We start from the raw sequence: 26856 nt of genomic DNA, 5'->3' as shown, positions 1-26856 counted from the left end.
AAATTTAGCATGGCCAATCCACCTAACCTGCACATCTTTGGACACTAAGGGGCAATTTAGCATGGCCAATCCACCTAACCTGCACATCTTTGGACACTAAGGGGCAATTTAGCATGGCCAATCTACCTAACCTGCACATCTTTGGACACTAAGGGGCAATTTAGCATGGCCAATCCACCTAACCTGCACATCTTTGGATTGTGGGAGGAAGCTGGAGCACCCGGAGGAAACCCACGCAGACACGGGAAGAACATGGAGACTCCACACAGACAGTGACACAAGGCTAGAATCGAACCTGGGATCCCCGGCACTGTGAGGCAGCAGTGCTAATCACCGTGCCTCCATGCCGCCCTGGTATCATACCTTTTGCCTCACTGCCAAATTCTCTGAACTTGATCAAAATGTTCCTTATATTCCCTCGCCTTTTCTAAGCAGAGTAGGCCGAAACTTGATCCATCACGAGTGCTGAAACCTCAAGTGTGTCACGCTTTGTGTCCCAAGTGTAAATATTTGTTCAGTGCTCTGACTTGGAATATTCTACTTGTAGATGTTCAACCGTGAAGAAACGAAGAAATTTATTTACTTTTTCAACCCTTTTGGTGACAACACTCTCCAAATCCATCCCCCTTCAGCCCCCATACTGGAAAGGGGTAATGTGATCAAACTTGGGGAAGTTGATTGGTCAGAGGGGTGATGGGTCACAAGGCAATGGATAGGCAAAGGGGAAGTTTGTCCGATGTGGAATTAAGTTCTGTTGTTGTGACAGTGTAAAAGGAGTTTGGTCCTTGAAGTCACATCAAGTGTACTGCATCCTGGCAATGGTTACACACTGAAAAATGACCCATCTGTTGGGTCATTGAAGCCTCCAGCTCCATAGCCCAGTGTGCAGTATTCTCTGTTCTAATCAGCCTCTGCGTCAGTGGTGGGCAACCTGTGGCCCGGGGGCCACATGCGGCCCATCTGGGTTCTGAGTGCAGCCCCACAAGACATTGTGTTGACCGTTGCCCATGCGTAGGGTTGCCACATTCTGCTGCTTTCCATCTGTGTAGCGTTTTGTTTACTGGTGTGACTGAAGTGATTCGCACGTAAAGCAAGAACAAGTGAAGTGAGGTACGTGCTGATTGCTCACAATGGCATGGTGACATTGTGGTTAGCATGGAAGCTTCACGGTGCCAGGGACCCGGGTTCAATTCCCGGCTTGGGTCACTGTCTGTGCAGAGTGTGCACATTCTCCCCATGTCTGTGTGGGTTTCCTCTGGGTGCTCCGGTTTCCACCCACAGTCCAAAGATATGTCGGTTAGATAGATTGGCCATGCTAAATTGCCCCTTAGTGTCCCAAGATGTTCAGGTCAGATAGATTGGCCATGCTAAATTGTCCCTTAATGTCCAAAGATGTATCAGTTAGAAGGATTGGCCATGCTAAATTGCCCCTTAGTGTCCAAAGATGTGCAGGTTAGATGGATTGGCCATGTTAAATTGTCCCTTAATGTCCAAAGATGTATCAGTTAGAAGGATTGGCCATGCTAAATTGCCCCTTAGTGTCCAAAGATGTGCAGGTTAAATGGATTGGCGATGCTACATTGTCCCTTAGTGTCCAAAGATGTGCAGATAAATGAATTGGCCATGCTAAATTGTTCCTAAGTGTCCAAAGATGTGCAGGTTAGGTGAACTGGCCATGCTAAATTGCCCCTTAGTGTCCCAAGATGTGCAGGTTAGATGGATTGGCCATGTTAAATTGCTCCTTAGTGTCCAAAGACATGCAAGTTCGGTGAATTGGTCATGGTAAATTGCCCATTAGTGTCCAAAGAAGTGCAGTTTGGGTGGATTGGCCATGCTAAATTGCCCCTCAGCATCCAAAAATGTGTCAGTTAGATGGATTGGCCATGCTAAATTGTCCCTTAGTGTCCCAAGATGTGCAAGTTAGATGGATTAAGGGGATAAATACGTGGGGTTACTGGGATAGGGCCTGAGTAAAATGCTCTGTCCCAGAGTAGGTGCAGACTTGATGGGCTGAATGGCCCCCTTCGACACTGTAGGGATTCTATGATTACATTCCTTTTGAAGCACATTTGAAGCTTTTTACATTAAAGAGGCAATATAAAAGGAAGATGTTGTTTGTGGCTAAGTTCTTGCCCAAATTCAATTTCTCTTGCGCAGAGTCAGCGGATGAAACGAGAAAACGGACCCAAGACATCTCATTCATTTTTATTTAATAAATATGATATTAAAAGCAATTTGCAAACAATGTAATTTTTTTGCCAGTCATGGTGCTACATTTATCGTGAGTCTCACATCTCTTACCTCCCTCAGTGTATCAACATGGTACACACATCCCTAGCTGAAGAAGTTTCCCTAAATGTGTGTACAAAGCACTTAGTGAGCAGAGGATTACATCATCACAATTCTCTCTTTCAAATGTCTAACACAGTCTTGTACATCTCAGTCTGGACAACAATATATTTAAGTTTGTTTATTAGTGCCACAAGTATGCAAGTATGCTAATACACGTGACAATAATAAATCAAATCAAATCAAGTAAGCTTACATTAACACTGCAATGAAGTTACTGTGAAAATCCCCTAGTCGCTACACTCCGGCGCCTGTTCGGGTACACTGAGGGAGAATTTAGCATGGCCAATGCACCCTAACCAGCATGTCTTTGGGAGGAAACAGGAGCACCTGGAGGAAACCCACGCAGACACGGGGAGAACGTGCAGACTCCACACAGACAGTGACCCAAGCCAGGAATCGAACCGGGGTCCCTTGTGCTGTGAGGCAGCAGTGCTAACCACTGTGCTACTGTGCCGCCCATATATAGCAGTCAGGGTAAATGTTGCGACCAATCAACAAGTGTCAGGGCTGATTTAACAATCGGATGCTCCCAGTGAGATCGGAAAATGGGCCATATTCCAAGTTTTAGCCCACGGAGGGAAAATTCAGAGATGATGGACCTTCCATATCCAGACCGACGCTCCCTATGAGTGCACATCCTTTCTCATGAAGCCCCAGTTGAGGTAAAATTGCCAATATACCTTATCACAGATACGTTTCTACAGGTTATGTTGACGAGTGGTTAATCCCTGTTCTAAGTAGTGGACAGACAGTATCAAAACATCATCTGCCAAATCACCAATGGTGTTTCCAGGTCGTTGATACAAGAACACATGACTCGGAGGCAGGAGAAGGCCATTCAGCCCGTCCAGCCTGCCCCTTACCATCCAATATTATCAAGGTCAATCTTTGGCTTCAACTCCATTTACCTGCTGCTCCCCTTAATGCCCCAAACAGACCAAAACCATCGTCCGTCCCAATGTTAAATGTATTCAATGATGGCCCATCCATGACCCTCTGGAGTAAAGAATTCACCCCAATCGTTTGAGCGGAGAGAATTTATCCTCATCTCAGTCCCAAATAATTACTCCCTGACCCTGAGACTGTGCCCTCTGTTTTAGATTCCCCATGATGTGGAGATGCCGGCGTTGGACTGGGGTAAACACGGTAAGAAGTCTCACAACACCAGGTTAAAGTCCAACAGGTTTATTTGGTAGCACAAGCCACCAGCTTTTGAAGAGCGGTGTTTGCTGTAGAGCTCCGAAAGCTAGTGGCTCGTGCTACCAAATAAACCTGTTGGACTTTAACCTGGTGTTGTGAGACTTCTTACTTAGATTCCCCAGCCAGGGTATCAACCTCTCAATATCTACCCTTCTAAGTCTGTCAGAGTCTTGTATGTTACGAGGAGATGTTGGCGGTGTTGATAACTTAAATACGTAAAACATATCAAAAGTTTATTTATTGGTATCACAAGTAGGCTTACTGCAACGAAGTTACTGTGAAAATCCCCTAGTCACCACACTCCGGCGCCTGTTCGGGTACATTGAGGGAGAATTTAGCACGGCCAATCCACCTAACCTGCACATCTTTCAGACTGTGGGAGGAAACGGGAGGAAACCCACGCAGACACGGGGAGAACGTGCAGACTCCATACAGGCAGTGACCCAAGCCGGGAATCGAACCCGGGTCTCTGGTGCTGTGAGGCAGCAGTGCTAACCACTGTGCCACCGTGCCGCCCTACATACAGAACTACCAGTCAATCCTAAAATCAAAAGAGAAGACGCTCCACAGTCTCTGCTGACTCTTAATCGGAAAGCATTCCCTGTAAAATGTTCATTAAGAATCCTAATGCTAATCCATTAAAGTGCATTTGTCTTGTCTCCTAAGGCGCAGTGTGTCCTTTCGCTGCACTTTGCATGTTTAAATGTCGTCTTTGTTGGGTCGTAGAGCAATGAATGAAGTCTGATTATGAATAGTTGTCCCTCTTAGCGCAGGCCGGGCTCTGTTGCTGCTCTGACCTTGAATTTCTGGCACAAGACGCAAGTTAAAACAAAAAAACGGCCACATTTATCGAATATTCCGCAAGAAGCGTGAGCCTGCACTCACTTTCGACAGTGTCAAGTTGGCCCCAAGGCGCCTTCGCTGTCAGTTCGCAAAATGATCTAAGATAAATCGTCAGGTACACATTAAATTTGGACGTCCTTCGAGAGTTGGCCAGTGAAGCTCTTGCGCAGCTGAGTGAGCCCTGTGCCGCTTGGTAATCCTGCAAAAAACCAAGAGGGGGAGAAAATGAAATACTTCTGCTGAGTGAAGGGCAACGCACCCCTTTCCTTATCATCACATCAACTCAACGATACTCAAAACACTCTTCCCTTTCTTTTGTTCGCTTTCCCCCATGAACAAGCATGAAAAAGGGTGAGTTAAGATTCCCTCTGATTATCAAGAGGTCTTAGGAATACTTTTGCGGATCTTTACTTGGGCCCTCCGAGAATATCGGAAAGACTGAGGCCTGGTGGGTGGCGCGGTGGCACAGTGGGTTAGCACTGCTGCCTCACAGCGCTAGGGACCCGCGTTCCATTCCAGCCTCAGGTCACTGTCTGTGTGGAGTTTTTGCACATTCTCCCCGTGTCTGCGTGGGTTTCCTCCGGGTGCTCCGGTTTCCTCCCACATTCTGAAAGATGTGCCGGTTAGGGCGCATTGACCTGAAAAGGTGCCGGAGTGTGGCGACGAGGGGAATTTCACAGTAACTTCATTGCAGTGTTAATGTAAGCCTTACTTGTGACTAATAAATAAACTTTTAACTTTTAATTTTGATTGGTCATGCTCATTACCCAATGATGTGCAGGTTAGGTGGATTGGCCATGCTAAATTGCCCCTTAGTGTCCAAAGATGTGTAAGTTACAGGGATTAGCGGGATAAACGTACGGGGTTATGGGAATTGGGAACCCTTCCAGGAAGGAGTCAAAGGCAGTGGCACAGTGGTTAGCACTGCTGCCTCACGGCGCCAGGGACCCGGGTTCGATTCCTGGCTCGGGTCACTGTCTGTGCGGAGTTTGCACATTCTCCCCGTGTCTGTGTGGGTTTCCTCCGGGTGCCCCGGTTTCCTCCCAGAGTCCAAAGATGTGTGGCTTAGGTGGATTGGCCATGCTAAATTGATCTTAATGTCAGGGCAAGGTTAGCAGGGCAAATATGTGGGGTTACAGGGATAGGGCCAGGGAGGGATTGTGGTCGGTACAGACTCGATGGGCCAAATGGCCTATTTTTATACTGTAGGGATTCTATGAAAAGCTGTTAGATATTTAAGATGTTTTCAGACATGACAAGTGAGGATTTTTTTAAACTCACTGGTGTACAGTCACAGTCGGTGCATGGAATCTCTGTGTCCCTCTCTCTCTCTCCCTCATTGCCCTTCTTTTAAGTTTAAAGTTTATTTATTAGTGTCGCAAATAGGTTTACATTAACACTGCAATGAAGTTACTGTGAAAATCCCCCAGTCGCCACACTCCAGCGCCTGTTCGGGTTACACTGAGGGAGAATTTAGCACGGCCGACGCACCCTAACCAGCACGTCTTCCGGGCTGTGGGAGGAAACCGGAGCACCCGGAGGAAACCCACGCAGACACGGGGAGAATGTGCAGACTCTGCACAGACAGTGACCCAAGGCCGGAATCGAACCCAGGTCCCTGGCGCGGTGAGGCAGCGTTGCTAACCACTGTGCCACCGTGCCGCCTAGGAAGGCAGTTGAGGTGTTCCCAAAGCAGCCTCTGAAAAGGCCAACCGTACCCCTCAGCTCATGGTGGGGGGAGGGGAGGGGAGGGGGCGGTCTTGGCTTATGACCAACCAAAGTGGAGAAGCCTATCGCACAATTGGACTCACCGACCATCACAAAACCCGTCGACTGGGAGTGGAACCAAACCATCTTCAATCCCTGAGGGAGACTCTGGTACAATACCACTTCGCATCCTTGGTAACCAAAAACCAGAGTGAGCTGGCTTGAGACACATGTGTTTTGTGCAGATATCAAACATACCTTTCAGTCCAGTGGCATTGCGTTAGGTATAAACAGCAAGGTCCTTCTTTTTCAAACCACGTTCCATTTTCTGGGATTAAAAGATTTAGAAACAATCATTACACACCAACAGAAACATTGGGATTGTAAACAAGCAGCGTCATCTTAAATCTGTGAATCAGTTACACAGGTTATAGAACCATGGCATATCCTAAGGCGGTTTTACTTCCCCAGATTTTAGTTTTTAGGTGTCCAGATCACCAACAACCTGTCCTGGTCCCCCCATGCCAACACCAATGCCTCTATTTTCTCAGGAGACTAAGGAAATTTGGCATGTCAGCTACGACTCTCACCAGCGTTTATAGATGCACCATAGAAAGCATCCTTTCTGGTTGTATCACAGCTTGGTATGGCTCCTGCTCTGCCCAAGACCGCAAGGAACTACAAAAGGTCCATCACGCAAACCAGCCTCCCATCCATTGACTCTGTCTACACTCCCCGCTGCCTCAGCAAAGCAGCCAGCATAATCAAGGTCGCCACGTACCCGGACATTCTCTCTTCCACCTTCTTCCTTTGGGAAAAAGATACAAAAGTCTGAGGTCACGTACCAACCGACTCAAGACTTCCCTGCTGCCACCAGACTTTTGAATGGGCCTACCTTGCATTAAGTTGATCTTTCTCTACACCCTAGCTATGACTGTAACACTACATTCTGCACTCTCTCCTTTCCTTCTCTATGAATGGTATGCTTTGTCTATATAGCGCGCAAGAAACAATACTTTTCACTATATACTAATACATGTGACAATAATAAATCAAATTAAATGCAGAGTAGTCTTAAATCTGCGAATCAGTTACAGAGGTTATAGAATCATAGAATCCCTACAGAGCAGAAGGAGGCCATTCGGCCCATCGAGTCTGGACCGACCACAATTCCACCCAGGCCCTATTCCCATAACTCCACATATTTACCCTGCTAATCCCCCTGACGCTAAGGGGCAATTTAGCATGGCCAATCAACCTAAGCCGCACATCTTTGGAGTGTGGGAGGAAACCGGAGCACCCGGAGGAAACCCACGCAGACACGGGGAGAATGTGCAGACTCCGCACAGACAATGACGCAAACCAGGAATTGAACCCAGCTCCCTGGCAATGTGAGGCAGCAGTGCTAACCACTGTGCCACCGTGCCGCCCATTATGCCATGTTTAATGAAACCAATCTCTTTTACCAATTGTTTGAAGTGATACTACACAAAACTTGGTGGAGCCTCAGATATATTAAGTTATTTCCAGCTTTCTGGAATGCTCAAATGTCAAAAAATGTCTGAGATGCTTCTGGACCCGTGCAGCTGAAGAAGGGGTGGCCCATAAGCTCTGGCCAAATACTTAGTCAATGAAATGGGACTTAAGGAATGTCTTAGACCATAAGACCATAAGATATAGGAGCAGAATTAGGCCATTCGGCCCATCGAGTCTGCTCTGCCATTCGATCATGGCTGATAAGTTTCTCAACCCTATTCTCCCACCTTTTCCCCGTAACCTTTGATCCCCTTACCAATCAAGAACCTATGTATCTCTGTCTTAAATACACTCAATGACCTGCCCTCCACAGCTTCTGTGGCAATGAATTCCACAGATTCACCACTCTCTGGCTGAAGAAATTCCTCCTCATCTCGGTTCTAAAGGGTCGTCCCTTTACTCTGAGGCTGTGCCCTCGGATCCGAGTCTCTCCCACTAATGGAAACATCTTCTCCACATCCACTCTATCCAGGCCTTTCAGTATTCTGTAAGTTTCAATGAGATCCCCCCCCCTCATCCTTCTAAACTCCATCGAGTACAGACCCAGAGTCCTCAAACGCTCCTCATACGTCAAGCCTTTCATTCCCGGGATCATTCTCGTGAACCCCCTCTGAACCCTTTCCAAGACCAGCACATTCTTCTTTAGAGACAGGGCCCAAAATTGCTCGCAATATTCCAAATGTGGTCTGACCAGAGCCTTATAAAGTCTTAAAGAAGGTCATAATCAAACTTCTTGGTCGTGTACCCCTTTTCAGATTTATCAACTTTCCATGTACCCTGACAGGCAGTACCTACACTTCTAAATAGTTTTGTAAATCATCATAATTAAACATTACTGGTAAACACAAATTCATGATCATTTTATTTGCTTACCCTTCTAATAGAGTCTTAGGGTGTGATCTTACTGGCCATCTTACACGCCACACTCCCGCTGCAGCGAGGTCGGAGAATTTGGCGCTCAGCCAAGTCTCCGTTCACTGCACTGGGATGGGAAAATCCCGCTGGCGTGAATGGTGGTACCATTCTGGCTTTGGGAGTTATCATAGAATTCCTACAGTGCAGGAGGAGGCCACTTGGCCCATCAAACCTGCACCGACAACAATCCTACCAAGGACCTACCCCCATAACCCCATGTGTTTACCCTGATAATCCACGTATTTATCCTGCTAGTCCCCCTAACACAAAAGGGCTAATTTAGCATGGCCAATCCACCTAACCCGCACATCTTTAGACACTAATGGGCAATTTAGCATGGCCAATCCACCTAACCCGCACATCTTTGGACACTAAGGGGCAATTTAGCATGTCCAATCCACCTAACTTGCACATCTTTAGACACTAATGGGCAATTTAGCATGGCCAATCCACCTAACCCGCACATCTTTGGACACGAATGGACAATTTAGCATGGCCAATCCACCTAACCCGCACATCTTTAGACACTAATGGGCAATATAGTATGGCCAATCCACCTAACCCGCACATCTTTGGACACTAATGGACAATTTAGCATGGCCAATCCACCTAACCCGCACATCTTTGGACACTAAGGGGCAATTTAGCATGGCCAATCCACCTAACCTGCACATCTTTGGACACTAAGGGGCAATTTAGCATGGCCAATCCACCTAACCTGCATACCTTTAGACATTAATGGGCAATTTAGCATGGCCAATCCACCTAACCCGCACATCTTTGGGAGGAAGCCAGAGCACCTGGAGGAAACCCATGCAGACACGGGGAGAACATGCAGACTCCACACAGACAGTGACCCAAGCTGGGAATCCAACCCGGGTCCCTGGCGCTGTGAGGCAGCAGTGCTAACCACTGAACCACCATGCCTCAAGTGCAGAAAGAGGCCCTTCAGCCCATCATGTCTGTGCCAGCCATCAAACAGCTATCAGCATTTGGCCCATGGCCTTGGATGTCCCCTGGGCCTAGTGTCCACATATTTCTACCCCAGTCGGACATTGGTCCGGTTGGCAGCTGCTGCTATTATCCCATCACCAGGCCGGTGCACAGGCTTATACGCCAACACTCACCCTCCCATTTCTCGCTCTCCTCCAATCGCGGCTTGTTTTGCTCCTGCCTGCTTGCTCATTGGCACAACTTCAATGCACTTGTGTGCCTATCGGAGGCCAGTGTGGCAGGGAGAGGCCTAACGTATGAGGGGAGATGCCGCGGGAAAGGGGCCTCCCGAGAACCAGAGGGATATTTGAGACCCGGACTACAGGGATGTTGGGGGGGGCAGGGGGAGGTTGGGAATGGGGAAAGGTCAGAAAGAATTCCCATCCCTGAAAATCTGCCCTTACACAATTAAATGAAAAGTACCCCCCCCCCCCGCCCCAATACGGAATTGCCATACCCCCCGGAGTACAGGTACCCCACCTTGAGAAATGCCCTCTTAGAGACATTCAACAGATAAGACAACTGAAAACAAGGCTGATAATGCCGAGACAAAGGAGAACAGAAATACTGCCTGATGTTGCTATCTTCCAAGATCGCATTAGAAATAAAAGTGGATTCTCCGCGCCCGAAACATAAAGAATGGGCCATTGTTCAATGTTTTCGTTCAGCTTTCCTCTTCTCGTAAAATTAACAGTGCTTGGCCTGAATTCATGACATTTCTCGGATAATAGATGGCCCCATTGTGACTGGGTCAGATTGTAAGGAACAGCATTAATCTCTGCTCAAACAGTGAGTTTGTATTGCTGGTCCTGTGCACTAACCTGATTAGATTCAGAGAACAGAATCACAGAATCCCTACAATGCAGAAGGAGGCCATTCAGCCTATCAGACCTGCCCCAACAATCCCACCCAGGTCCTATCCCCGTAACCCCACGTATTTACCCTGCTAATACCCTGACACTAGGGGGCAATTTAGCATAGCCAATCCACATAACCTGCACATCTTTGGACACTAAGGGGCAATTTAGCATGACCAATCCACCTAACCTGCACATCTTTGGACACTAAGGGGCAATTTAGCATGGCCAATCCACCTAACCCGCACATCTTTGGACACTAAGGGGCAATTTAGCATGGCCAATCCATCTAACCTGCACATCTTTGGGCACTAAGGGGCAATTGAGCATGGCCAATCCAACTAACCTGCACATCTTTGGGCACTAAGGGGCAATTTAGCATGGCCAATCCACCTAACCCGCACATCTTTGGACACTAAGGGGCAATTTAGCATGGCCAATCCACCTAACCCGCACATCTTTGGGCACTAAGGGGCAATTTAGCATGGTCAAACCACATAACCTACACTGCTTTGAACACTAAGGGGCAATTTAGCATGGTCAATCCACCTGAAGTAGGAGCAGCGCTCCAAAAGCTCGTGATTCCAAATAAACCTGTTGGACTTTAACTTGGTGTAGTGAGAGTTCTCATTGTGACCACCCCAGTCCAATGCCACTGTGAACATGCTGGTTTACCTGAAAAAATGGCTGGGTTCTCTCGGAGGTTGGGGAAGTACCAGTTGAGGCATGCCAACTCTCTTAATGCAAGGACATTATAACATAATGGAGATTTCCTCAATATACTTCAGATAAGGAAATTGGAAAACTCCTAACAGACAGAAAAATCTAGTCCTCTGTTGGTTTTACACCATACTAACTGGCAATCCCTTTGAAATATCTTACCACCTTACAGAATACTGAAAGGTCTGGATAGAGTGGACGTGGGGGGATGTTTCCATTAGTCGGAGAGACTCGGATCCGAGGGCACAGCCTCAGAGTGAAGGGACGACCCTTTAGAACCGAGATGAGGAGGAATTTCTTCAGCCAGAGGGCGGTGAATCTGTGGAATTCATTGCCACAGAGGAGGCCAGGTCATTGAGTGTATTTAAGACAGAGATAGATAGGTTCTTGATTGGTAAGGTGATCAAAAGTTACGGGGAAAAGGCAGGAGAATGGGGTTGATAAACTTATCAACCATGATCGAATGGCGGAGAAGATTCGATGGGCCGAATGGTCTACTTCTGCTCCTATATCTTACAGTCTTATACCTGTTTAATCATATTCTACCCATTCTTATCGTAGGAAAATGGCCTGATTTTCTGCTCACCCAAGTAGCTACTGAATAGAGTGTCCTTTACAATGGAAGGAGAGTCATAGAGTCATAGAGGTTTACAGCATGGAAAGAGGCCTTTCGGCCCAACTTGTCCATGCCGACCTTTTTTTTTTAAACCCCTAAGCTAATCCCAATTGCCCGCATTTGGCTCATATCCCTCTATACCCATCGTACCCATGTAACTATCTAAATGATTTTCAAAAGACAAAATTGTACCCGCCTCTACTACTACCTCTGGCAGCTTGTTCCAGACACTCACCACCCTCTGTGTGAAAAAAATGCCCCTCTGGACACTTTTGTATCTCTCCCCTCTCACCTTAAACCTATGCCCTCTAGTTTTAGACTCCCCTACCTTTGGGAAAAGATACTGACTATCTACCTTGTCTATGCCCCTCATTATTTTATGGACCTCTATAATGTCACCCCTCAGCCTCCTCAGCTCCAGAGAAAAAAGTCTATTCAGCCTCTCCTTATAACTCAATCCATCAAGTCCTGGTAGCATCCTAGTAAACCTTTTCTGCACTCTTTCTAGCTTAATAATATCCTTTCTATAATAGGGTGACCAGAATTGCACACAGTATTCCAAGTGTGGCCTTACCAATGTCTTGTACAACTTCAGAAAGACGTCCCAACTCCTGTATTCAATGTTCTGACCGATGAAACCAAGTATGCCGAATGCCTTCTTCACCACTCTGTCCACCTGTGACTCCACTTTCAAGGAGCTATGAACATGTACCCCTAGATCTCTTTGTTCTGTAACTCTCCCCAACGCCCTACCATTAACTGAGTAAGTTCTGCCCTGGTTCAATCTACCAAAATGCATCACCTCGCATTTGTCTAAATTAAACTCCATCTGCCATTCGTCAGCCCACTGGCCCAATTGATCCCATTGCAATTGGAGATAACTTTCTTCACTGTCCACTATGCCACCAATCTTGGTGTCATCTGCAAACTTATTAACCATGCCCCCTATATTCTCATCCAAATCATTAATATAAATGACAAATAACAGTGGGCCCAGCACTGATCCCTGAGGCACACCGCTGGTCACAGGCCTCCAGTTTGAAAAACTGTTGAAAACAGTTTGAGGGACAGAAAGAGTAACGCGTGATTAAAATGGGTAAAACCGCAAGCCTTGTTTTAAACCTACATTTAAATAGAGAACATCGCCGTAATCGTCGGCAAAACCCTCGTTCATGAATCCATTGCTCAGTTCAGCATTGTCTTCATCCTCTCCATCCAGCATGAAGAACATTCTCAGTTTCTCTGGGTTACAGCAGTCCATAATGATCACAAGGACTCCAAGAACCAAACACAGCAATGCTAGATCAAAGAGGAAAATAATCCGTTAGTCGGTGCAGTTTCCAAAGCTGCGGTTGGTGGAGATTTAGAATGTAAAGGCCCCAATTTTAATCTCATCATCTCCCACACCACGACCGCCCCTTCCCCTCGACTCCAAGGCACCTCTTTTTCAACCAATGAACCCATTTCCAATTAGCACCCCTTTCCTGAGGGGCAATGATGTACAGGTTAGGTGAATTGGCCATGCTATGGGGAAGGCGATGGCCTAGTGGTCTTATTGCTAGTGGTCTTATTGCTAGCCTATTAATCCAGAGACCCAGGCGAATGCACTGGGGACCCCGGTTTGAGTCTCACCGCGGCAGATGGGGGAATTTGAATTCAATGTGGAAAAATATCTGGAATTAAGAATCTACTGATGGCCACTGTCGGAAAAACCCATCTGGGTTCACTCTCATCCTTTAGGGAAGGAAATCTGCAGTCCTTATACCTAATCTTTCAACATTACTAGTCTGCTTTTAAAGAAATATCAGTGGAATGTATTGGAATGAGCCATGGAAAGAAGCCTTTAAGAAAGTCAAAAACTCATCTTACAATCTTTATGGGAGAGGCGATGGCCCAGTGGTATTATCGCTAGACTATTAATCCAGAAACTCAGCTAATGTTCTGGGGACCCGGGTTCAAATCCTGCCACGGCAGATGGTGGAATTTGAATTCAATAAAAACATCTGGAATTAAGAATCTACTGATGACCATGAAACCATTGTCGATTGTAGGAAAAATCCATCTGGTTCACTAATGTCCCTCAGGGAAGGAAATCTGCCATCCTTACCTGGTCTGGCCTACATGTGACTCCAGAGCCACAGCAATGTGGTTGACTCTCAACTGCCCTCGGGCAACTAGGGATGGGCAATAAATGCTGGCCCAGCCAGCGATGCCCATGTCCCACGAATGACTAAACATGAAGGTTGCTTGTGTACCTCTTGTATTCTGCAGCACACAGTCTGTGTACTCACCAGTGGCTAATGTGAGCCAGAAGGAACCACCCAAACTAGTCCTCAGTGTCGTTGGACCGAACTGAATCACACAGAGGGGTGCACTCTGCGTGGTGGCAAATGAGATGACTCCAAAGATCATGAATGCAAATGTAACCAAAGCCATGTACCCTCCGTACACAATCGTTGGCATGCAAAAGAGAACGTTGGTGATGACCCAGGCACAGAATGCCACCCTATTCCAGAAAGAACAAAAGCACAAGGTTAGATCTGCAGCAGAGAGCCCCTGTGTCCTGAATATTCACTCCACATCACTTTCCTTTGACCAATAAAATGGGAATGTAGCAAATGAGCACACAGCTCTGCTAGAACCTAAATCTCCCTCCTCACTCTGCCCCTCTCCCATCCTGCAATCAGTTTGCCCACTGCCCGGGTATCTCTCACACTTCCTTTTAGATGCTTCAGCTGAGCCAGGTAACTGGGAATGGGCAATAAATGCTGGCCCGCCAGCGATGCCCATGTCCCACGAATGAATTTTAAAAAAAGGTTGTCCATCTGTTAAGGCAAGTCATCGTAGAATCCCTACAGTGCAGAAGGAGGCCATTCGGCCCATCGAGCCTGGACCGAAAACAACCCCACCCAAGCCCCACCTATTTACCCTACTAATCCCCTTGACACTAAGGGGCAATTTAGCATGGCCAATCAACCTAATCCACACATCACAGTGGCACAGTGGTTAGCACTGCTGCCTCACAGCGCCAGTGACCCAGGTTCGATTCTAGCCTTGGGTGACTGTGCGGAGTCAGCAAGTTCTCCCTCTGCGTGGGTTTCCTCCGGGTGCTCCGATTTCCTCCCACAGTCTGAAAGGCATGCTGGTTAGGTGCATTGGCCGTGCTAAATTCTCCCTCAGTGTAACCCGAACTGGCGCGAATGTGTGGCGACTCGGGGATTTTCACAGTAACTTCATTGCCGTGTTAATGTAAGCCTACATGTGACTGATAAATAAATAAACTTTAAACTTTACTTGTGACACTCATAAATAAACGTTAAAACATCTTTGGACTGTTGGAGGAAATCGGAGCACCCAGAAGAAACTCATGAAGACACGGGGAGAATGTACAAACTCTACACGGACAGTCGGCCAAGGCCAGAATCGAACTTGGATGCCTGGTGCTGTGAGGCAGCAGTGCTAACCATTGTGCCATCGTGCCACTCATAGTGAAACATTGGGTTACATATGCGTCAAGTTGTTACATCAGTTCTGAATTGTGCCAATTGTCACCCAAAGAATCACAATTTAACATAAATTGGAGGTACATTTATTTTTGAGTGGGTCCGAATCATAACAGTTCACTTGATTGAATGATTTACAACTCAAACCGTTTAAGCATAAGACTGTTCTTTAAGTGTATGATTATGAGGGGCATGGACAGAGTGGATAATCAGAAGCTTTGTCCCAGGATAGAAGAGTCAATTACTACTGTTATGATTCGGACCCAGTCAAAAAAAAAGTACCTCCAATTTATGTTAAATTGTGATTCTTTGGGTGACAAATGGCACAATTCAGAACCGATGTAAAAACTTGATGCTGTTTCACTAGGGGGCACAGATTGAAGGTGCGAGGGCAAGGTTTAAAGGAGATGTACGAGGCAAGATTTTTTTTTTACACAGAGGGTGGTGGGTGCCTGGAACTCGCTGGCGGGGGAGGTAGTGGAAGCAGGTACGATAGTGACTTTTAAGCGGCATCTTGACAAGTACATGAATAGGATGAGAATAGAGGGATACGGTCCCCGGAAGGGTAGGGGGTTTTAGTTCAATCGGGCAGCATGGTCGGTGCAGGCTTGGAGGGCCAAAGGGCCTGTTCCTGTGCTGTAATTTTCTTTGTCCTTTTCTTTGTAGCTCTTAAGTAGGTTCACAGAATGGTAGAAACTAGATCGTCAAAGAAAGCAGTCGAGTTCATTCTGTGCTGGACTAACTCCAGATTCCGTCTTTTCAATCCCATTTTGTTGGTATCTCCTTGTACCGATCATATCCAACCAAGCACTCAAAACAACTCGCTCTTACACACTGTGGTTGTTTCAGCTACTTTGTCCTCTTACATTGGTGCATTCCACAGCCCTTTGTGTGCGGAGGGTGAAGGGAATCACCAAAACTCTCCTTTCTGTGTTTGGTGTGAACTCTGAATTCAAACCCTTCATTAGCCAGTGGAAATAATCTCTCGCGATTCAGTCTCACAAACCACATCATGAGGCCCCCCTCGACCCTTTTTGCTCCGGTATGTTGAGCCCTCGAGTTTTAGTCACGTTTCGAATGTGCAATCCTCTTCTCGTTTTTTTCTATTCTTCGACTCGAGCCAAAAGTCTTTACCCAGCCTCTGCAATTATGTACTTTCTTGCTTCTGAAGCTGATGTCTCACACATCACACACACCTCTCACACTTTTGTTTAATGACAATAAGTGTTCATTCCTCACTTAGAGTCATAGAATCCCTACAGTGCAGAAGGAGGCCATTCGGCCCATCGAGTCTGCACCGACCACAATCCCACCCAGCCCCCTATCCCCGTAACCCCATGCATTTACCCTAGCTAGTCCCCCTCACACTAAGGGGCAATTTAGCATGGCCAATCCACCTAACCCGCACATGTTTGGACTGTGGGAGTAAAACCGGAGCACCCGGAGGAAACCCACACAGACACGGGGAGAACGTGCAGATTCCACACTGACGGTGACCCAAGCCGGGAATCGAACCCAGGTCCCCGGCACTGTGAGGCAGCAGTGCTAACCACTGTGCTACCGCTCACTAATCCTCCCCCCTTCCCGCTTTCCCCACCCCCTCACAATAGCAACGACTTGCCTGAGCCACACAAAATAGTGTGGTGGCTCCCCACATTTACTAACTGAGGCTGAATTGCTGGGCAAAATAGAGGCAATCACGTATTCTCCACCAGGCTGGGTAGCGGTGAAGGTTTCCCTTCCTTAAAAGCCACCCAGGTTCCTACGTGGACATGCTTGGGTGCTGGTCCACCAAGGACCAGATAGATAAATTTAGTTCACCTTTTATTATCATTGTCTTTGAACTCATTTCTTGGACTCACAGAATCCCTACAGGGCCAAAAGAGGCCATTCAGTCTGTGCCAACTCTCCAACAAAACATCTTACACAGGCCCACCCGCGCCCTACCTCCAAAACCCCACGTATTTATCCTGCTAATCCCCCTAAATTACACATCTTTGGACACCAAGGGACAATTTATCATGGCTAATACACCTAACCTACACATCTTTGGACACTAAGGGGCAATTTAGCATGGCCAATCCACCTAACCTACACATGTTTGGACACTAAGGGGCAATTTATCATGGCTAATCCATCTAACCTGCACATCTTTGGATACTAAGGGGCAATTTATCATGGCTGATCCATCTAACCTGCACATCTTTGGATACTAAGGGGCAATTTATCATGGCTAATCCATCTAACCTGCATATCTTTGGACACTAAGGGGCAATTTAGTATGGCTAATCCACCAAATTTTCACATCTTTGGACACTAAGGGGCAATTTATCGTGACTAATCTACCTAACCTACACATCTTTTTGACTGTGGGAGGAAACAGGAGCACCCAGAGGAAACCCACGCAGACCTGGGGGAGAAGGTGTAAGCTCCACACAGACAGTCACCCGAGGCCGGAATCGAACCTGGGTCCCTGACGCTTTGAGGCAGCAGTGCTAACCACCGTGCCACTCCTTATCTTGGTGCGGGGGCCACTCAAAATTGTACCCTTAACCCATCTGTTCGTTCAGCAATGGCCACTGACCTAGATTCCGAGTCCAAGAAATGGACGGTTGGCCTTGAGTCAGCACCAAGAAATGCCTAAACTTCAAATATGCCAGAAATTGGATTTAAAATGCTCACCACATCATGGATGTTGCATAGTGTCCAGAAAATCTGTACTGCTCATGAACAAGGCAGGGGCCATTTCTGTGAAACTTCTCTGCAATGTACAATATCGGGTACGGAAGCCCTCGGTCGAGTCCAGTGGAATATTGCTCATCGTAGTTCCGTTTAAATCTCCACAGAAAGTTCTCATTGTAATCGATGGTTTCGTTCAGCTGGCTTTGAGGGAGCCCTGCAAGCAAACCACATGAAGTATCCTCACATCAATCCAGACAGAGAAAGTAATGATGAGAAAGAGCCCCCGCAGGTTAGAAAATAGCAGATTTAAAATCCAGTTTACAGTTTATTTTATTGGTGTCACAAGTCGGCTTACATTAACACTGCAATGAAGTTACTGTGAAAATCCCCTAGTCGCTCCAACACGTAAGGGTCATAGTTTGAGGATAAGGGGTAAATCTTTTAGGACTGAGGTGAGGAGAAATTTCTTCACCCAGAGGGTGGTGAATGTGTGGAATTCAGTTTATGAAGTTTATTTATTTATTGGTCATAAGTAGGCTTACATTAACACTGCAATGAAGTTACTGTGAAAATCCCCTAGTCGCCACACATCTGGCGCCTACTCAGGTGCAGTGAGGGAGAATTTAGCATGGACAATGTACCTAACCAGCACTTCTTTTGGACTACAGAAGGAAACAGGAGCACCCGGAGGAAACCCACGCAGACACGGGGAGAATGTGCAGACTCCTCATAGACAATGACCCAAGCTGGCAACCTAACCTGGGCCTCTGGCATTGAGAGGCAGCAGTGCTGACCCCACTGTGCCACCCGTACATCATCCAGAACTAGTGGGTCATAGTTTGATGATAAGGGGTAAACCTTTTAGAACTGAGGTGAGGAGAAATTTCTTCACCCAGAGGGTGGTGAATGTGTGGAATTCAGTTTATAAAGTTTATTTTTAAAGTTTATTTATTAGTGTCACAAGTAGGCTTACATTAACACTGCAGTGAAGTTACTGTGAAAAACCCCTAGTCGTCATACTCCGGTGCCTGTTCAGGTACACTGAGGGAGAATTTAGCACGGCCAATGCACCCTAACCAGCACATCTTTCGGACTGTGGGAGGGAACCGGAGCATTTGGAGGAAACGCACGCAGACACGGGGAGTACGTGCAAACTCCACACAGACAATGACCCAAGGTGGGAATCTAACCTGGTTCCCTAGCATTGAGAGGCAGCAGTGCTAACCCCACTGTGCCACCCGTACATCATCCAGAACTATGGATCATAGTTTGAGGATAAGGGGTAAATCTTTTAGAACTGAGGTGAGGAGAAATTTCTTCACCCAGAGGGTGGTGAAGGTGTGGAATTCGCTCCCACAGAAAGTAGTTGAGGCCAAAACGTTGTGTGATTTCAGGAAGAAATTAGATACTGCTCTTGGGGCTAAAGGGATCGAGGGATATGGGGGTTGGGGCGGGGGGGAAGGGGGGGATCAGGATATTGAATTTGATGATCAGCCATGATCAAAATGAATGGTGCAGCAGGCTCGAAGGGCTGAATGGCCTACTCCTGTTTCTAGTTTCTATGTTGCTAATTCAAAATTATGGACCTAATCCATGGAAGTTGGACTAGCTAATAGCTTCTGCTGATAGCTGACAGGGACTAGATGGGTTGAATGGCCTTTACTGTGGCTCTGTGATGATTTCCCCATCCAGAAGCAAATTGCCTTAAACTCAGCGTCAGGCCGAGCTTCTAAGGATCTACTCCTGCTCTTTTTTTCTGATAATGCAGTGTCTCGAGTAGCTAACAAGCAGCCAACACTCAACGCCACATGACATTCTGGTCCTTAAGCAGCTAAGGGTTGGTGCCAGTTTGCAACAGCGGCTAAGTTTGCAACGAATAAAAGGCCCACGCAGCAAGGAAATGTCCTACCTTCCAGTGTCACATTGATGCCTGCCAGTCCAATGTGTAGCCCCACTCTCGCAGTGATTGTTTCATTACTGAAGGACTTGTAAGTCGTGTTCACTGTAGCATATCCAGATTCCCAATCACCAGTGAAGTTGACCACTACACAATGTATCAATGGTACACAGTTAGCTCCGCTGGCAAGTGTCTGATTTCCATAGATAAGTGCAACAAAATCTTCTCTTGTGGTTGGAATTCACAGCAGAACTAAACTTACATTTTGGCAGATGATTTATAGATCTTCGAAATTAACCCAGACCATTGCAAACAACGGATTTGGAACCAAGAATTAGCATAACTCTTAAATTTGGTGTTTGAGAAATTAATGGTAGTGTGGATTATTTAAATCAAAAAGTTTATTCATTAGTGTCACAATTAGGCTTACATTAACACTGCAATGAAGTTACTGTGAAAATTCCCCCAGTCGCCACACTTCTGCTCGGGTTACACTGAGGGAGAATTTAGCACGGCCGATGCCATCTAACCAGCACGTTTTTCGGATTGTGGGAGGAAACTGGAGCACCCGGAGGAAACCCACGCAGACACGGGGAGAACGTGCAGACTCCACACAGACAGTGACCCGAGCTGGGAATTGAACCCGGGTCCCTGGTGCTGTGAGGCAGCAGTGCTAACCACCGTGCCACCAATTGAGTAACTGGATCTCTGCAAAATGCTTATTCCTATGGATTCCAATCCATTCCGAGCGAGTGTTATTGTCCTTTAGAAGAACAGCGGATGCTGGAACAACCTAGCAACTCTGGCAGTACCAAGCAGGAGAGGAACTGTGTTTCTGTCTCTCTCCTTGTAGATGCTGCCAGTTTCTCAATTTTTTCCAGAGTCCTCTGTTCTTGTTTCAGATTCCAGCATCTGCAGTATTTTGCTTATTTTGCTGTCTTTAATGTTGTTATGGGGTTGACTCAGGGCGACACGGTGGCACAGTGGTTAGCACTGCTGCCTCAGTGGCGCTAGGGACCCGGGTTCGATTTCCAGCTCGGGTCACTGTCTGTGTGGCGTTTGCACAGTTTCCCTGTTTCTGTGTGGGTTTCCTCCGGGTGCTCTGGTTTCCTCTCACAGTCCAAAGATATGCAAGATTAGGCGAATTGGCCGTGCTAAATTCTTCCTTAGTGTACCCGAACAGGTGCCGGGAGTGTGAGGACTACATTAGAATCATAGAATCCTACAGTGCAGAAGGAGGCCGTTTGGCCCATCAAGTCGACACTGACCACAATCCCACTCTGGCCCAATCCCATAACCCCATTAACCCTAGATAGTCCCCCTGACAATAAGGGGCAATTTAGCATGGCCAATCCATCTAACCCCATGCATCTTTGGACAGTGGGAGGAAACCGGAGCACCCGGAGGAAACCCACGCAGACACGGGGAGAACGTGCAAACTCCACACAGACAGTGACCCAAGCCGGGAATCGAACCCGGGTCCCCGGCACCGTGAGGGAACCTATGGGTCGGTGGGCTTTCATAACTATATATTTCCACCCTGGGAAAAAGCTTCTGATGAGTATTAACTGAGCACAGGTGAATAGGGGATGGATGGGGCACTGGGTTGAGTGGGAAAGGAGTTGTGAGACTGAATAAGTCAATAATCTCTCTCAGGAAAGAAAAGCTCCATGTTTAGGTTCTGGTCTCAACAACTGGCTTGTGTCCTACTAACCGTCAACAAGACCCAAGGAAAGTGCATCAGACAAACATTGAGACTAATCGGAGAAGGTATTTGCCTGGGTGGCCAAAAGCTTGATTCAGAAAGTTGGGTTTTAAGGAACATTATATAAAAAGGAGAGAGAGAGGCAGTGAGATGGAGAGAGAGGGGCAGTGAGATGGAGAGAGAGGGACAGTGAGATGGAGAGAGAGGGACAGTGAGATGGAGAGAGAGGGGCAGTGAGATGGAGAGAGAGGGACAGTGAGATGGAGAGAGAGGGACAGTGAGATGGAGAGAGAGGGACAGTGAGATGGAGAGAGAGGGACAGTGAGATGGAGAGAGAGGGACAGTGAGATGGAGAGAGAGAGGCAGTGAGATGGAGAGAGAGGGGCAGTGAGATGGAGAGAGAGGGGCAGTGAGATGGAGAGAGAGGGGCACTGAGATGGAGAGAGAGGGGCAGTGAGATGGAGAGAGAGGGGCAGTGAGATGGAGAGAGAGGGGCAGTGAGATGGAGAGAGAGGGGCAGTGAGATGGAGAGAGAGGGGCAGTGAGATGGAGAGAGAGGGGCAGTGAGATGGAGAGAGAGGGACAGTGAGATGGAGAGAGAGGGGCAGTGAGATGGAGAGAGAGGGGCAGTGAGATGGAGAGAGAGGGACAGTGAGATGGAGAGAGAGGGACAGTGAGATGGAGAGAGAGGGACAGTGAGATGGAGAGAGAGGGGCAGTGAGATGGAGAGAGAGGGGCAGTGAGATGGAGAGAGAGGGGCAGTGAGATGGAGAGAGAGGGGCAGTGAGATGGAGAGAGAGGGGCAGTGAGATGGAGAGAGAGGGGCAGTGAGATGGAGAGAGAGGGGCAGTGAGATGGAGAGAGAGGGACAGTGAGATGGAGATGTGAGATGGAGAGAGAGGGGCAGTGAGATGGAGAGAGAGGGGCAGTGAGATGGAGAGAGAGGGGCAGTGAGATGGAGAGAGAGGGACAGTGAGATGGAGAGAGAGGGGCAGTGAGATGGAGAGAGAGGGGCAGTGAGATGGAGAGAGAGGGGCAGTGAGATGGAGAGAGAGGGGCAGTGAGATGGAGAGAGAGGGGCAGTGAGATGGAGAGAGAGGGACAGTGAGATGGAGATGTGAGATGGAGAGAGAGGGGCAGTGAGATGGAGAGAGAGGGGCAGTGAGATGGAGAGAGAGGGGCAGTGAGATGGAGAGAGGGGGACAGTGAGATGGAGAGAGAGAGACAGTGAGATGGAGAGAGAGGGACAGTGAGAGGGAGAGAGAGAGGGACAGTGAGATGGAGATGTGAGATGGAGAGAGAGGGGCAGTGAGATGGAGAGAGAGGGACAGTGAGATGGAGAGAGAGAGGGACAGTGAGATGGAGAGAGAGGGGCAGTGAGATGGAGAGAGAGGGACAGTGAGATGGAGAGAGAGGGACAGTGAGATGGAGAGAGAGGGACAGTGAGATGGAGAGAGAGAGGCAGTGAGATGGAGAGAGAGGGACAGTGAGATGGAGAGAGAGGGGCAGTGAGATGGAGAGAGAGGGACAGTGAGATGGAGAGAGAGGGACAGTGAGATGGAGAGAGAGAGGCAGTGAGATGGAGAGAGAGGGGCAGTGAGATGGAGAGAGAGGGACAGTGAGATGGAGAGAGAGGGACAGTGAGATGGAGAGAGAGGGACAGTGAGATGGAGAGAGAGGGGCAGTGAGATGGAGAGAGAGGGACAGTGAGATGGAGAAAGAGAGACAGTGAGATGGAGAGAGAGAGGGGCAGTGAGATGGAGAGAGAGGGACAGTGAGATGGAGAAAGAGAGACAGTGAGATGGAGAGAGAGGGGCAGTGGGATGGAGAGAGAGGGGCAGTGAGATGGAGAGAGAGGGACAGTGAGATGGAGAAAGAGAGACAGTGAGATGGAGAGAGAGAGGGGCAGTGAGATGGAGAGAGAGGGACAGTGAGATGGAGAAAGAGAGACAGTGAGATGGAGAGAGAGGGGCAGTGGGATGGAGAGAGAGGGGCAGTGAGATGGAGAGAGAGGGACAGTGAGATGGAGAAAGAGAGACAGTGAGATGGAGAGAGAGAGGGGCAGTGAGATGGAGAGAGAGGGACAGTGAGATGGAGAAAGAGAGACAGTGAGATGGAGAGAGAGGGGCAGTGAGATGGAGAGAGAGGGGCAGTGAGATGGAGAGAGAGGGACAGTGACATGGAGAGAGAGAGACAGTGAGATGGAGAGGGAGGGACAGTGAGGTATACAGAGAATCAACGAGTATACAGAGGGGCAGTGAGGTGTACAGGGAATCAGTAAGGTGTACGGAGAGTCCGTGAGGTGTAGAAAGGGAGTTCCAGAGCTTCGGGTCTCAATGGCTGAAGACAGAGTTGCCAAAGGTGGGGAATGTTGGGGCAAGAAATAGGGCAAATCTCAGAATTGGAAGAGTAGATGGATCTTGGAGGGTTATAGGGCTGGAGGAGATTACAAAGTGGGGTGGGGTGAGGGAGCTTGAAGGATTTGAAGGCTGGGAATGGGAAAACCAAGTTCCAAAAATTCAATCTCCCCTGAGTCCTGCCATCAGCTCTGTCACTACAGACCTGGTGCCAACGCCCAGAAATAATTTGGAACTAACCAGAACAGATTTTGGTTTTTGTACGCTTGCGGAAATAGTCGGAGGACATTCCCAGGACTGCATCCCACAGCAAAGCGCCCACTTCCAGTCCCAAATCCAAAAGTGCAGCAACTGATGGCCGCCTGAGACATATTAACCTGTTCCTAGCTGACCCTCACTCGCAGGTTAATCGCGAAACGCCTGTAATATGAAGCTTAGATCTTTCAATGCTGCTTAGAAACCGGAAAAACAACAGGCCCAACAATTCACCCGGTTTCCCCACCACTCCGAGGGACCTCCAAGCTTTTGCCCTCTTGTATTTCATTTGTATCCAAACCTCTGTAGCAAGATGGCACGGTGGGTTAGCACTGCTGCCTCACGGCGCCAGGGACCTGGGTTCGAATCCTGGCTTGGGACACTGTCTGTGCGGAGTCTGCACGTTCTCCCCGTGTCTGCGTGGGTTTCCTCTGTGTGCTCCGGTTTCCTCCCACAGTCCAAACGACGTGCTGGTTAGGTGGATTGGCCGTGCTAAATCCTCTCTCAGTGTGCCCAAACAGGCACCGGAACATGGCGACTCGGAGGATTTTCACAGTAACTTCATTGCAGTGTTAACTTGTGACACTAATAAATAAATCTATAAAGGACGACACATTCGATGTGGCCCCTTGTTCTGCAGTGAGCTTTACATGCGCATCCAAAGCATTTTTTTTTGGTTTGCTTAAAGATAAGTAGTTTGACCTACCTACAATGATGACTCCGATAAGAAGACTTAAAGTAATTCTGCAGAATGAGTAAAGTCTCTGCAAAACAATAAAATGAAAAAGCAAATATTAGAGAAACAAAAGCATGTTTTATTGACTTAATGGGAGTTCCATTGATTAAGCTAATGGGTCTTTGGATATTCTCCACTCAGTGATAAAGTAAACCGGCTAAACAGTCCAGCAATTTGATATGAACGGAACCTCCACACTTGAAACGTTGGCTTTATTCTCTCTCCACAGATGCTGTCAGACCTGCTGAGATTTTCCAGCATTTTCTGCTTTTGTCGCCTGAGTTACCTCAGGTCAATGGGCGGCACAGTCACACGGTGGTTAGCACAGCTGCCTCACAGCGCCAGGGACCCCGGTTCAATTCCTGGCCTCGGGTCACTGTCTGTGCAGAGTTTGCACGTTCTCCCCGTGTCTGCGTGGGTTTCCTCCCACAGTCTGAAAGACGTGCTGGTTAGGGTGCATTGACCGTGCTAAATTCTCCCTCAGTGTACCCGAACAGGTGCCGGAGTGTGGCGACTAGGGGATTTTCACAGTCACTTCATTGCAGTGTTAACGTAAGCCTACTTGTGACACTAATAAATAAGCTTAAAACTTTTTGCAGTAACTTCATTGCAGTGTTAATGTAAGCCTACTCGTGACACTAATAAATAAGCTTAAAACTTTTTACAGTAACTTCATTGCAGTGTTAATGTAAGCCTACCTGTGACACTAATAAATAAGCTTAAAACTTTTTACAGTAACTTCATTGCAGTGCTAATGTAAACCTACTTGTGACACTAATAAATAAACTTTTAACTTTTTACAGTAACTTCATTGCAGTGTTAATGTAAGCCTACTCGTGACACTAATAAATAAGCTTAAAACTTTTTACAGTAACTTCATTGCAGTGCTAATGTAAGCCTACTTGTGACACTAATAAATAAACTTTAAATTTTTTACAGTAACTTCATTGCAGTGTTAATGTAAACCTACTTGTGACACTAATAAATAAACACTAAACTTTTTACAGTAACTTCATTGCAGTGTTAATGTAAACCTACTTGTGACACTAATAAATAAACTTTAAGCTTTTTACAGTAACTTCATTGCAGTGTTAATGTAAGACTACTTGCAACATTAATAAACTTTTAACTTTTTACAGTAACTTCATTGCAGTGTTAATGTAAGCCTACTTGTGACACGAATAAACTTTAAACTTTTTACAGTAACTTCATTGCAGTGTTAATGTAAGCCTACTTGCGACATTAATAAATGAACTTAAAACTTTTCACAATAACTTCATTGCAGTGTTAATGTAAGCCTACTTGTGACACTAATAAATAGGCTTTACTTTAAAAATGGAGCCTAGCCCATGTCTGAAATGTTAAGATTAGAATGAGCCTCAGGTAAGTGGGGGGGGACTTGCAAGAGTGGTCGTTATGAGGCGGGTCTTTATGGTTAAGAGTCGCTGGAGGAATGAACGGGTCAGTCCGGGTTCTTACCCCTTTGCCTCTGATCCCGGGAAGGATGATTAGGAAGGTGCAGGCGAAGACCAGAAATACCACGATAATTACGATCAAGTTGATGGCAAAGATAAAGGCGGTCCTGTCTTGGCTATAGAAAGGTCTGATGCCGTTAAAGAGAGTCATGATTGTTAGGCGATGCTCTGGCAACTGGAGAGAGAGAGAGACGCACACATAAAGACAAAATTATTGTGCTCTTAGCAAGTACCTGTACAGGAGACAGAATAACACACACACACACACAAATCCAACCAGAAACACAGTTAAATTCGATCGAACAATCCGTGCTCCCTAAATAAAATAAATCAGATCAGTATAACTGAATTTCTTATCATTAAAGAACAGCTCAGAAAGAGATGTTATCAGAAACAGCTCTTATCATTAAAGAACAGCTCAGAAAGCCCGTCTTTGCCCCTTCTAGCTCTCTGGAAGAATTCTAACGAATGACTCCCAACTCCACCAATTCCCGAAAACGGTTCCCC

General features: G+C 47.2%; 1 protein-coding gene across 1 annotated transcript; it reads right to left on the bottom strand.

Annotated features, from left to right (window-relative positions):
- Positions 1 to 4397: 4397 nt before the first annotated feature.
- On the bottom strand, positions 4398 to 26500 carry LOC144480423 (dual oxidase maturation factor 1-like). Its single transcript, XM_078199832.1, has 8 exons — positions 26354 to 26500; positions 24845 to 24902; positions 19834 to 19968; positions 17925 to 18138; positions 14031 to 14245; positions 12866 to 13038; positions 6361 to 6430; positions 4398 to 4594 (listed from the first exon to the last, which is right to left on the bottom strand). The coding sequence occupies exons 1-7, from the start codon at positions 26498 to 26500 to the stop codon at positions 6383 to 6385; spliced, it is 990 nt and encodes a 329-aa protein (XP_078055958.1). The 3' UTR covers positions 4398 to 4594; positions 6361 to 6382.
- Between the last annotated feature and the right edge of the window lie 356 nt (positions 26501 to 26856).

This window comes from Mustelus asterias, chromosome 29, assembly GCF_964213995.1.
Source record: "Mustelus asterias chromosome 29, sMusAst1.hap1.1, whole genome shotgun sequence".
NCBI lineage: Eukaryota > Metazoa > Chordata > Chondrichthyes > Carcharhiniformes > Triakidae > Mustelus > Mustelus asterias.
This window is presented reverse-complemented; position numbering and strand designations above follow the sequence as displayed.